At 40.6% G+C, this 12,671-nt stretch overlaps 1 protein-coding gene across 1 annotated transcript; it reads left to right on the top strand.

Annotated features, from left to right (window-relative positions):
* The first annotated feature begins 3,485 nt into the window (after positions 1–3,485).
* Positions 3,486–12,575, top strand: LOC137097743 (uncharacterized). The gene is made up of 5 exons (XM_067472653.1): positions 3,486–3,561; positions 6,502–6,660; positions 9,337–9,609; positions 12,274–12,451; positions 12,547–12,575. Exons 2-5 carry the CDS (start codon positions 6,511–6,513, stop codon positions 12,573–12,575), a joined length of 630 nt encoding a protein of 209 aa, XP_067328754.1. The 5' UTR covers positions 3,486–3,561; positions 6,502–6,510.
* The last annotated feature ends 96 nt before the right edge of the window (positions 12,576–12,671 follow it).

Raw genomic sequence — 12,671 nt, 5'->3', positions numbered from 1 at the left:
ATACAAAGGGGCCACTTTGTGGCTGTGTTCATACCTCTTTGGGGGGCATGACGTGCCATTCTTACACCTATAAATCCTACCATTTTCGGGGCTACAACTGGGTCATTTTTGGGGTGACAACAAGCTGTGAAGGGGACACTTTTGGAGACACAACTGGGTCACCTTTGAGGCGATATTCATACCACTTTGGGGGCTACAACTGGACACTTTTGGGGTTAGGATGGTGCCACTTTTAGCACTTTGGGGACCATGAAAGTACCATTTTCCAGACTACAAAGGTGACACTTTGGGGGCTATAAGCCCGCCACTTTGGGGGTGCAAAGAGGCCACTTTTGGAGTTGCATTTGTACCACTTTGGGGGTATGATTTGAAACTTTTTGGGTCAGTTTGTGCCACTTTGGGGGCTACGACCATGCCATTCTTACACCTATAATCCTACCACTTTTGGGGCTACAACTGGGTTATTTTTGGGGTGACAGCAGGTTGCAAAGGGGTTGCTTTTGGAGACACAACTGGGTCATCTTTGCGACAATATTCGTACCACTTTAGGGGCTACGAATGGACACTTTTGGGGTGAGGATAGGGCCACTTTTAGTGCTTTGGGGACTATGAGAGTGCTATTTTTCAGGCTATGAAGGTGATACTTTTGGGGCTATAAGCCTGCCACTTTGGGGGTGCAAGAGTGCCACTTTTATGGCTGTGTTCATACAACTTTGGGACCGTGATGGTGGCAATTTTGGGGGCACAAAGGTGACACTTTGGGGGCTACAATTCTGCTTCTTTTGAGGGCACAACCATGCCATTTTTATGTTTATAATCCTATGATTTTTGGGGCTGCAACTGGGCCATTTTTGGGGTGACAATAAGTTGCAAAGGGGCTGCTTTTGGAGACACAGCTGGGTCACCTTTGGAGCGATAGTCATACCAATTTGGGGGCTACAAATGGACACTTTTGGGGTGAGGATGGTGCCACTTTTAGCACTTTGGGGACTATGGAAGTGCCATTTTTCAGGCTTCGAAGGTGACCCTTTGGGGACTATAAGCCTGCCACTTTGGGGGTTGCAAAGGTGCCACTTGTAGGGTTTTATTCACACCTGTTTGGGGACCATGAGGGTGCCAATTTTGGAGTGATGGTGTGTGCCAATTTTGGGGTTTCAACTGTGCCATTCTTATACCTATAATCCTACCATTTTCAGGGTTACAACTGGGTATTTTTGGGGTGACAGCCAGCTGCGAAGCGGGCCGCTTTTGGAGACACAACTGGGTCACCTTTGCGACAATATTTGTACCACTTTAGGGGCTACGAATGGTCACTTTTGGGGTGAGGATAGTGCCACTTTTAGCACTTTGGGGACCATGAAAGTCCCATGTTTCAGGCTACGAAGGACCCACTTTTATGGCTGTGTTCATACCCCTTTGGGGCTATGATGGTGCCAATTTTGGGGCTACAAAGGTGACACTTTAAGTGCTATAGTTCTGCCTCTTTTGGGGTTACTACCATGCCATTATTACACCTACAATCCTATGACTTTCGGGGCTGCAACTGGGTAATTTTTGGGAGGCAGTAGGCTGCAAAGGGGCCACTTTTGGAGACACAACCAGGTCACTTTTGGGGTGATATTCATACCAATTCGGGGGCTATGATTGGACACTTTTGGGGTGAGGATGGTGCCACTTTTAGCATTGTGGGGGCCACAGAAGTGCCATTTTTCAGTCTGTGATGATAACAGTTTTGGGGCTATAAGCCTAGCAATTTGGAGGTGGAAAGTGGCCACTTTTGGGTTGTATTTGTACCACTTTGGGGTCATGATGGTGTCAATTTTGGGGCCACAAAAGTGACACTTTTGGGGCTATAATCCTGCCTCTTTTGGGGGGTACAACCATGCCATTCTTATCTCTATAATCCTACAATTTTCGGGGCTGTGAGTGGGTCATTTTTTGGGGTGACGACAGGCTGCGAAGGGGTCACTTTTGGAGACACAACCTTTGGGGCGATATTCGTACCACTTTGGGGGCTATGAATGGACACTTTTGGGGTGAGGACAGTGTCACTTTTAGCACTTTGGGGCTACGAAAGTGCCATTTTTCAGGCTTCGAAGGTGACCCTTTGAGGACTATACATCTGCCACTTTGGGGGTGCAACGGAGTCACTTTTACAGCTGTGTTCATACCACTTTGGGGTCATGATGGTGCCAATTTCGGGGCCACAAAAGTGACACTTTTGGGGCTATAATCCTGCCTCTTTGGGGGGTACAACCATGCCACTCTGATGCCTATAATCCTGCTATTTTTGGGGTTGCAACTGGCTCATTTTGGGGATGACGACAGGCTGTGAAGGGGTCACTTTTGGAAACGCAACCAGGTCACCTTTGGGGCAATAGTCGTACCACTTTGGGTGCTACGAATGGACACTTTTGGGGTGAGGACAGTGCCACTTTTAGCACTTTGGGGGCTACAAAAGTACCATTTTTCAGGCTGCAAAGGTGCAACTGGGTCATTTTTGGGGTGACGACAATCTGTGAAGGGGCCACTTTTGGAGACACAACCGGGTCACTTTTGGGGCGATATTCATACCAATTTGGGGCCTACGAATTGACACTTTGGGGGTGAGGACAGTGCCACTTTTAGCAGTTTGGGGGCTACAAAAGTGCCATTTTTCAGGCTGCAAAGGTGACACTTTGGGGGCTCTAAGCGTGCCATGCTTACGCCTGTAATCATATCACTTTCGGGGCTCCAACAGGGTCGTTTTTGGGGTGCCAACAAGCTGCAAAGGGGCTGCTTTTGGGGATACAGCTGGGTCACCTTCGTACCTCTTTGGGGGCTACAACTGGACACTTTTGGGGTGAGGATTGTGCCACTTTTAGCACTTTGGAGGCTATGAAAGTACCGTTTTCAGGCTACGAAGGTGACAGTTTTGGGGCTATACGCCTGCCACTTTGGGGGTGCAAAGGTGCCACTTTTGGGGTTGCATTTATACCATTTTGGGGCTATGATTGGAAACTTTTTGGGTCAAAATGTGCCACGTTGGGGGATACAACCATGCCATTCTTACGCCTATAATGCTACCACTTTTGGGGTTACAAGGGGGTCATTTTTGGGGTGCCGCTTTTGGAAACACAATCGGGTCGCATTTGGGGCCATATCCATGCCACTTTTAGGGTGCCAAAACCACTCCGCTTTTATACCTGACGCATCTGTTACCACTCCACTGCGAATAGTAGGCACGTGGCTCGACTACAAAGCCCATCATGTCAAAAGAGGATGGGAGTTGTAGTCCGACCGCATCCATCATCACGATTGGGGTTCTCTCACCCCATTTGGAGGAGAAAACGAATGGTGTATGGCACAAGACTGGAAGGAGGGTTCCTCGTCCCATTTTCGGGGTGTCAACAACAAGTGGGTGTGAGTGCGAATGCATTGCCAGGTAACGGGTGGGCGGGGCCGCCTGTCAAGAGATGCAAATGACAGGTAGGGAGGCAATTCGGGACAGGTTTGGAGGCACCTGCTTTTCCGGAATATTTCGCTCGCAGGACGGTCCCTGGAAGCCGGCGATCTCCTTCGGTACGTTTTCGGGGGGAATCGATTGCGTTCTTGCTTTGCAGGTGTTTTTACCTTTCTTAAGACCTTAGTTTTATAGTTTTAGGGTGGCCGGGATTCCTAGTTTTCAAAGGACGCAGGTGCAAACTCTCCAAATTTCTATCCTTTGCAATGTGGGATTCCTATGGGTCCTTCCCTTGGCGCCAGGGCTCACCCTCCACTCTGCTCTCCTTGCTTTGCATTGTTAACACAGGACCTTATTGCCCCATTGCGGATGATGGGTCTTGTAGTTGCCAAGTTGGGATAATTTCCATTATACAGTCCTCCCATAGTTACACCATGCATTCCAGTACTTTGCATGGATAACAGAGGACTACCTATTCTGGTTGTGGATGATGGGCAGTGTAGTCACCAAGTTGGGATCATTTTAGTTATACAGTCTCTTCAAATGAGAGAAAAGTCATGCAACACATTCCTACACTTTGCACGGGTAATAGAGGACACCCCCGCCCCAGTTGCCCCATTTTAGCTGTGGATGATGGACATTGTAGTCGCCAAGCTGGGACAATTTTAATTTTGCAATTTCTTCGAAAAAGAGAAAAGTTTACGGATGGATAGCTGCACCATCCATACGTACACTTTGCATGGATAACAGAGGGCCATCTATTCCCACTTGTGGATGATGGGCCTTGTAGTCACCAAGTTGGGATAATTTTCATGCTATAATCTCTTTGAATAAGAGAATAGCTGTGCCTTGCATTCTTGGACTTTGTGTGGACGACACAGGGTCCCATGGCCCCATTCTGGTTGTGGATGATGGGCCTTGTAGTCACCAAGTTGGGATAACTTTAGTTTTACAATCTCCTTGGATATGGGAATAGCTGCACCACACATCCCTAGACTTTGCATGGATAACAGAGGGCCATCTATTCCCACTTGTGGATGATGGGCCTTGTAGTCACCAAGTTGGGATAATTTTCATGCTATAATCTCTTTGAATAAGAGAATAGCTGTGCCTTGCATTCTTGGACTTTGTGTGGACGACACAGGGTCCCATGGCCCCATTCTGGTTGTGGATGATGGGCCTTGTAGTCACCAAGTTGGGATAACTTTAGTTTTACAATCTCCTTGGATATGGGAATAGCTGCACCACACATCCCTAGACTTTGCATGGATAACAGAGGGCCATCTATTCCCACTTGTGGATGATGGGCCTTGTAGTCACCAAGTTGGGATAATTTTCATGCTATAATCTCTTTGAATAAGAGAATAGCTGTGCCTTGCATTCTTGGACTTTGTGTGGACGACACAGGGTCCCATGGCCCCATTCTGGTTGTGGATGATGGGCCTTGTAGTCACCAAGTTGGGATAACTTTAGTTTTACAATCTCCTTGGATATGGGAATAGCTGCACCACACATCCCTAGACTTTGCATGGATAACAGAGGGCCATCTATTCCCACTTGTGGATGATGGGCCTTGTAGTCACCAAGTTGGGATAATTTTCATGCTATAATCTCTTTGAATAAGAGAATAGCTGTGCCTTGCATTCTTGGACTTTGTGTGGACGACACAGGGTCCCATGGCCCCATTCTGGTTGTGGATGATGGGCCTTGTAGTCACCAAGTTGGGATAACTTTAGTTTTACAATCTCCTTGGATATGGGAATAGCTGCACCACACATCCCTAGACTTTGCATGGATAACAGAGGGCCATCTATTCTCATTTGTGGATGATGGGCCTTGTAGTCACCAAGTTGAGATAATTTTAGGTATGCCGTCTCCTTGAATAAGAGACTAGCTGTGCCATGTATTCTTGGACTTTGTGTGGACGACACAGGACCCCGTGGCCCCATTCTGGTTGTGGATGATGGGTCTTGTAGTCCCCAAGTTGGGATAATTTTCATGCTATAATCCCCTTGAATAAGAGAATAGCTGCGCCATGCATTCCTGGACTTTGCGTGTATGACACTGGACCCCATGGCTCCATTCTGGTTGTGGATGATGGGTCTTGTAGTCACCAAGTTGGGATAATTTTCGTATTGCAATCTCCTTGAATAAGAGAATAGCCGTGCCATGCATTCTTTGAGTTTGTGTGGATGACCCAGGACCTCAGGGCCCCATTCTGGTTGTGGATGATGGGTCTTGTAGTCACCAAGTTGGGATGATTTTCATGCTTAAATAAGAGAATAGCTGTGCCATGCATTCCTGAACTTTGCATGGACGACACAGGATCCCATGGCCCCCTTCTGGTTGTGGATGATGGGTCTTGTAGTCACCAAGTTGGGATAATTTTCATGCTGCAAATCTCCTTGAATAAGAGACTAGCTGTGCCATGCAATCTTGGACTTTGTGTGGACGACACAGGACCTCGTGGGCCCATTCCGGTTGTGGATGGTGGGTCTTGTAGTCACCAAGTTGAGATGATTTTACGTATGCCGTCTCCTTGAATAAGAGAATAGCTGCGCAATGCGCTCCTGAACTTTGCATGGACGACGGTCCCATGGCCCCATTCTGGTTGTGGATGATGGGTCTTGTAGTCACCAAGTTGGGATGATTTTCATGCTTAAATGAGAGAATAGCTGTGCCATGCATTCCTGGACTTTGCATGGACGACACAGGATCCCATGGCCCCCTTCTGGTTGTGGATGATGGGTCTTGTAGTCACCAAATTGGGATAATTTTCATGCTATAATCTCCTTGAATAAGAGACTAGCTGTGCCATGCATTCTTGGACTTTGTGTGGACGACACCGGACCCCACGGCCCCATTCTGGTTGTGGATGATGGGTCTTGTAGTCACCAAGTTGGGATAATTTTCATGCTATAATCTCCTTGAATAAGAGGATAGCTGTGCGATGCGCTCCTCAACTTTGCATGGATGACACCGGGCCATTGTGGATGATGGGCCTTGTCGCCGCTGGGAGTTGTAGTTCACCGGGTCCTTGTCTCTTGTGTCCTCTGCAGGGCGTCCCGATGGCGCTGGTGCCGCAGAGCCTGGAGCGGGCCCTCGGGGTGCTGGTGTGCACCTTCCAGCGCTATTGCCGGAAGGACGGCGAGCGGCACACGCTCAGCAGGAAGCAGCTCAAGGCCCTCCTGGAGGAGGAACTGCCCAGCCTGCGATGCGTGAGTACCGGGAGTTGTAGTTCCCCAAGGTCCTGCGCCTCTTCTCTGGGCGCCTCTCCACTCTAGGGTCAATGCAGTTTGGCACCACTCCAATTGCCAGGAGTTGTAGTTTCCCAAGTTCGTGGGCCTCCTCTGCCCTTTGCTGAACTATAACTCCCAGTTTCCTGAAGCATTTGGCCCCGACAAGTTATTTCCAATACAAACAACTATGAAAGCCATTTGCAGCCATGGAAGCAAGGACAAAGTGGGGAGTGGATGGGGGAAACCGGGACATTTTAGCAGCAGCCAGGAAAATGGGAATGCTCATTCGGCCAAATTGGTGGTTGCAAAGCGATTTCCCAAGGCGCCTCTCTTGGGAGGACAGGTCGGTGCGGAGCTGGAGGCAGGAAATCAATTAAAGTCATCTATTGATTATGATGATGATGATGATGATGATTATTTATTGAAGTCGATGACAACCTCGAGTGACCTTAGGTGACCCGGCCTGGCGATTGATGGGTCAAGGTTGTCGTATTGGGAGGAAAGCGGGAGGCCGTCAAATAAAATAAAATAAAATAAAATAAAATAAAATAAAATAAAATAAAATAAAATAAAATAAAATAAAATAAAATAAAATAAAATAAAATAAAATAAAATAAAATAAAATAAAATAAAATAAAATAAAATAAAATAATAAAATAAAATAAAATAAAATAAAATAAAATAAAATAAAATAAAATAAAATAAAATAAAATAAAATAAAATAAAATAAAATAAAATAAAATAAAATAAAATAAAATAAAATAAAATAAAATAAAATATAAAATGAAATATAAAATGAAATGAAATGAAATAAAGTAAAATAAAAAATAATATAAAATAAAAATACAATATAAAATAAAATAAAATAAAATATAAAATATAAAATAAAATAAAATAAAATAAAATAAAATAAAATAAAATAAAATAATAAAATATAAAATATAAAATATATAAAATATAAAATATAAAATATAAAATATAAAATAAAATAAAATAAAATATAAAAATATAAAATAAAAATATAAAATAAAATAGAAATTTATTTCTTTATTCATTTATTTATTCCGGACTATTTATTTATTTATTTAGACTGCCTTGTTCGTTCGGTTATTTATTTATTTATTTATTTGGGCTGTCTTTTTTTTTTTTTAAATTTATTTAGACCACCTTGCTTATTTACTTAGGCCGCTTTGTTTGTTTGGTGGTTTATTTATTTATTTCAGCTGCCTTGCTTATTTATTTATTTATTTATTTGGACCACCCTGTTTATTTATTTACTTACTTATTTACTTATTTATTTTGGTTGCCTTATTTATTTATTTAGACCACTTTATTTATTTATTTATTTATTTATTTATTTGAGCCGCCCTATTTATTTGTTTGTTTACATATTTACTTATTTATTTTGGTCACCTTATTTATTTATGTATTATTTTATTTAGGCCGCCCTTGTTTGTTTGGTTATTGATTGATTGATTTGGGCTGTCATGTTTTATTTATTTATTTACTTATTTTACTTATTTATTTATTTCTTTTGGTCACCTTATTTATTTATTTATTTATTTAGTCCACCCTTGTTTGTTTGGTTATTGATTGATTGATTTGGACTGTCATATATTTTTTTTATTTTTATTATTATTATTTACTTATTTATTTATTTTGGTCACCTTATTTATTTATTTATTTATTTAGGCCACCCTTGTTTGTTTGTTTGATTATTTATTGATTGTTTTGGGCTGCCACGTTTATGTATTTATTTATTTATGTATCTATTTATTTGAGCATCTACTTATTTGAGCAGCTTTATTGATTGATTGATTGATTGATTGATGGTCACCTTATTTATTTATTTGTTTGTTTGTTTGTTTGCTTATTGATTGTTTTGGGCTGCCACGTTTATGTATTTATTTATGTATTTATCTATTTATTTGAGCATCTACTTATTTGAGCAGCTTTATTGATTGATTGATTGATTGATCTTATTTATTTATTTGTTTGCTTGTTTAGGCTGCCTTGTTTGTTTGTTTGTTTAGGCCGCCTTTCTTGTTTGGTCATTTATGTATTGTTTTGGGCTGCCTTGTTTGTTTGGCTATTTATTTATTTATTTATTTAGGCCGCCTCATTTATTTATTTATTTATTTATTTGCTTATTTAGGTTGCCTTGTTGATTTATTTATTTGTTTACTTACTTACTTATTTAGGCCACCTCGTTTATTTATTTATTTATTTATTTGCTTGCTTATTTTGGCCATTTTTGTTGATTTATTCATTCATTTATTTATTTAGGCTGCTTTATTTATTTATTTATTTATTTATTGAATCTGGGGAGAGGCGGATGAGCTCCCTCTGTCAGCTCCAGCTCCTCATGCAAAGGGGACATGAGAGAAGCCTCCCACAAGGATGATAAAAACATCAAATCAACCAGGCATCCCCTGGGCAACGTCCTTGCAGACGGCCAATTCTCTCACACCAGAAGCAACTTGCAGTTTCTCAAGTCACTCCTGACACAACATTTTTTTTAATTTTATTGTTAGCTTGATTAGGCTGTCTTATTTATTTATTTTGTTTGTTTGTTTGTTTGTGTGTTTACCAGTTGAGTCACCCTTTCTCTATCTTTCTGTCTTTCTTCCTTCCCTTGCTTGCTTGACCGGTCAGCTGCGCTTGCGGGACTCGACATTAGAGGAGTTGATGGCTACTTTGGACAAAGACCGTGACGGACAGGTCAGCTTCCCGGAGTTTGTGCGCTTTGTGGCCGCCACGTGCACCTTCTTCCACGACTTCTTCCGCGACCGAAGCACCGCTTTGCCCCCCAAGGTCTCTATCCTGGACGGCGCACGGCCCCCCGAGCCGGAGGAAGAGGAAGAGGAAAAGGAAGAGGAAGGGGAAGAGGAAGAGGAAGGGGAAGTGGAAGGGGAAGTGGAAGAGAAAGTGGAAGGGGAAGAAGAAGGGGGAAAGGAACAGGAAGGAGAAGAGGAAGAGGAAAAGGAAGGGGAAGAGGAAGTGGAAGAGGAAAAGGAAGGGGAAGAGGAAGGGGAAGTGGAAGAGGAAAAGGAAGGGGAAAAGGAAAAGGAAGCAAAAAAGGAAGTGGAAAAAGAAAAGGAAGGGGAAGGGGAAGGAAAAGAGGAAGAGAAGGAAAAGCCCCAGGAAGGAGAAGGACACGTCCTGGCGGAGAGACCTTTATGAGCAGGCATCTTCATCATCATCACCATCATCATCTCCATTGTTATTCCTCTCCGGCTCTGTGATCGCACCATGCCACGTGTCCCGACAACACGTAACACTATGATCTTTGTCTCATCGAAGGCTTTCATGGCTGGAGTCACAGGGTTGCTGTGAGTTTTCCGGGCTGGATGGATGGCCAAGACGTTCCAGCAACACAATATCATCATCATCATCACCATTATTATTATTATTATTATTATTATTATTATTATTATTACTAGATTGCACCACGTCAAGTGTCCTGACACAATGCAACACCATTCTTGTTCCTGGGTTATCAATGTCATTTCCTGGGGAAAATTGATTAATTGCAAAATAATAATAATAATAATAATAATAATAATAATAGTATCCTGACATTATTTATTTATTTGTCGTGTCAGCGCAACCAGTCAATTAATTGCAAAATAATAATAATAATAATAATAATAATAATAATAATGTCCCGACACAATGCAACACCATTCTTGTTCCTGGGTTATCAATGTCATTTCCTAACTGGTTCTATCATCAAAACATGGGGGAAATTAATTGCAAAATTAATAATAATAATAATAATAATAATAATAATATCCTGACATTATTTATTTATTTGTCGTGTCAGCGCAACCAGTCAATTAATTGCATAATAATAATAATAATAATAATAATAATAATGTCCCGACACAATGCAACACCATTCTTGTTCCTGGGTTATCAATGTCATTTCCTAACTAGTTCTATCATCAGAAAATGGGGAAAATTGATTAATTACAAAATAATAATAATAATAATAATAATATAATAATAATAATAATAATAATAATAATAATGTCCCGACACAATGCAACACTATTCTTGTTCCTGGGTTATCAATGTCATTTCCTAACTGGTTCTATCATCAGAACACGGGAAAAATTGATTAATTGCAAAATTAATAATAATAATAATAATAATAATATCCTGACATTATTTATTTATGTGTCGTGTCAGCGCAACCAGTCAATTAATTGCAAAATATTAATAATAATAATAATAATAATAATAATAATAATAATAATAATAATGTCCCCACACAATGCAACACCATTCTTGTTCCTGGGTTATCAATGTCATTTCCTAACTGGTTCTATCATCAGAACACGGGGAAAATTGATTAATTGCAAAATTAATAATAATAATAATATCCTGACATAATTTATTTATTTGTCATGTCAGGGCAACCAGTCAATTAATTGCAAAATAATAATAATAATAATAATAATAATAATAATGTCCCGACACAATGCAACACCGTTCTTGTTCCTGGGTGATCAATGTCATTTCCTAACTAGTTCAATCATCAAAACACAGGAAAAAATGATTAAATGCAAAATAATAATAATAATAATATAATAATAATAATAATAATAATAATAATAATAATAATATAATGTCCCGACACAATGCAACACCATTCTTGTTCCTGGGTTATCAGTGTCATTTCCTAACTGGTTCGATCATCAAAACACAGGAAAAAATGATTAATTGCAAAATAATAATAATAATAATAATAATGTCCCGACACAATGCAACACCATTCTTGTTCCTGGGTTATCAGTGTCATTTCCTAACTGGTTCGATCATCAAAACACAGGAAAAAATGATTAATTGCAAAATAATAATAATAATAATAATAATGTCCCGACACAATGCAACACCATTCTTGTTCCTGGGTTATCAGTGTCATTTCCTAACTGGTTCGATCATCAAAACACAGGAAAAAATGATTAATTGCAAAATAATAATAATAATAATAATAATGTCCCAACACAAAGCAACACCATTCTTGTTCCTGGGTTATCAATGTTATTTCCTAACTGGTTCTATCATCAAAACACAGGAAAAAATGATTAAATGCAAAACAACAATAATAATAATAATAATAATAATAATATAATAATAATAATAATATAATGTCCCGACACAATGCAACACCATTCTTGTTCCTGGGTTATCAGTGTCATTTCCTAACTGGTTCTATCATCAAAACACAGGGAAAATTGATTAATTGCAAAATAATAATAATAATAATAATAATGTCCCAACACAATGCAACACTGTTCTTATTCCTGGGTTATCAGTGTCATTTCCTAACTGGTTCTATCATCCAAACACAGGGAAAGTTGATTGACTGCAAAATAATAATAATAATAATAATAATAATAATAATAGCACTATGTTACACAATTTTCATTCCGGGATTCTAAATGTCATTTCTTAATTGGTTCTATCATCAAAAAATGGAGAAAGTGTGTTAAACTGCCCAAACTTTGCTTTTTGCAGAAGGGACATCTATTAAGAGGCCACTTTTAGGGGTACAGTTGTATTACTTTTGTGTTACTTTTGGAGCTACAAAGGTGCAATTTTGGGCCCATGAAGGTGCCACTTTTGGGGATACAGTTGTACCACTTTGGGGGCTACAAAGATGCCACTTTTGAGGAAACAATTGTCCTTCTTTTGCATTACGTCCAAAGCTACAAAGGTGCCGCTAAAGTTGCCGAAGCTACAAAGGTCCAAAGCTACAAAGGTGAAGCTACAATACCACCTTTCTGGCTCCAACTGTGCCAAAATTGTGGCTACAAAGGTCCCTTTTTTGGGGATACAATTCTTCAACTTTTGCAGCTACAAAGGTGCCACTTTGGTGGCCATAAAGGTGCCACCTTCGGGTATACAATTGTACTACTTCTGTACTACTTTTGGAGCCCTTTTTGGGGACCATGAAAGTGCCACCTTTGGGGATACAATTG

This window comes from Anolis sagrei, chromosome 12, assembly GCF_037176765.1.
Source record: "Anolis sagrei isolate rAnoSag1 chromosome 12, rAnoSag1.mat, whole genome shotgun sequence".
In the NCBI taxonomy this organism is placed as follows: domain Eukaryota; kingdom Metazoa; phylum Chordata; class Lepidosauria; order Squamata; family Dactyloidae; genus Anolis; species Anolis sagrei.
The sequence above is the reverse complement of the archived record's forward strand: the minus strand, read 5'-3'. Positions and strand labels throughout refer to the sequence as shown.

Bases quoted from the DNA above. Each gene is read 5' to 3' on its own strand.
- LOC137097743 (XM_067472653.1), top strand. From the start codon at position 6,511: ATGGCGCTGGTGCCGCAGAGCCTGGAGCGGGCCCTCGGGGTGCTGGTG. The intron at 6,661-9,336 runs GTGAGTACCGGG...TTGACCGGTCAG, and splicing joins AACTGCCCAGCCTGCGATGC to CTGCGCTTGCGGGACTCGAC. The intron at 12,452-12,546 runs GTGAAGCTACAA...CAACTTTTGCAG, and splicing joins AAAGGTCCAAAGCTACAAAG to CTACAAAGGTGCCACTTTGG.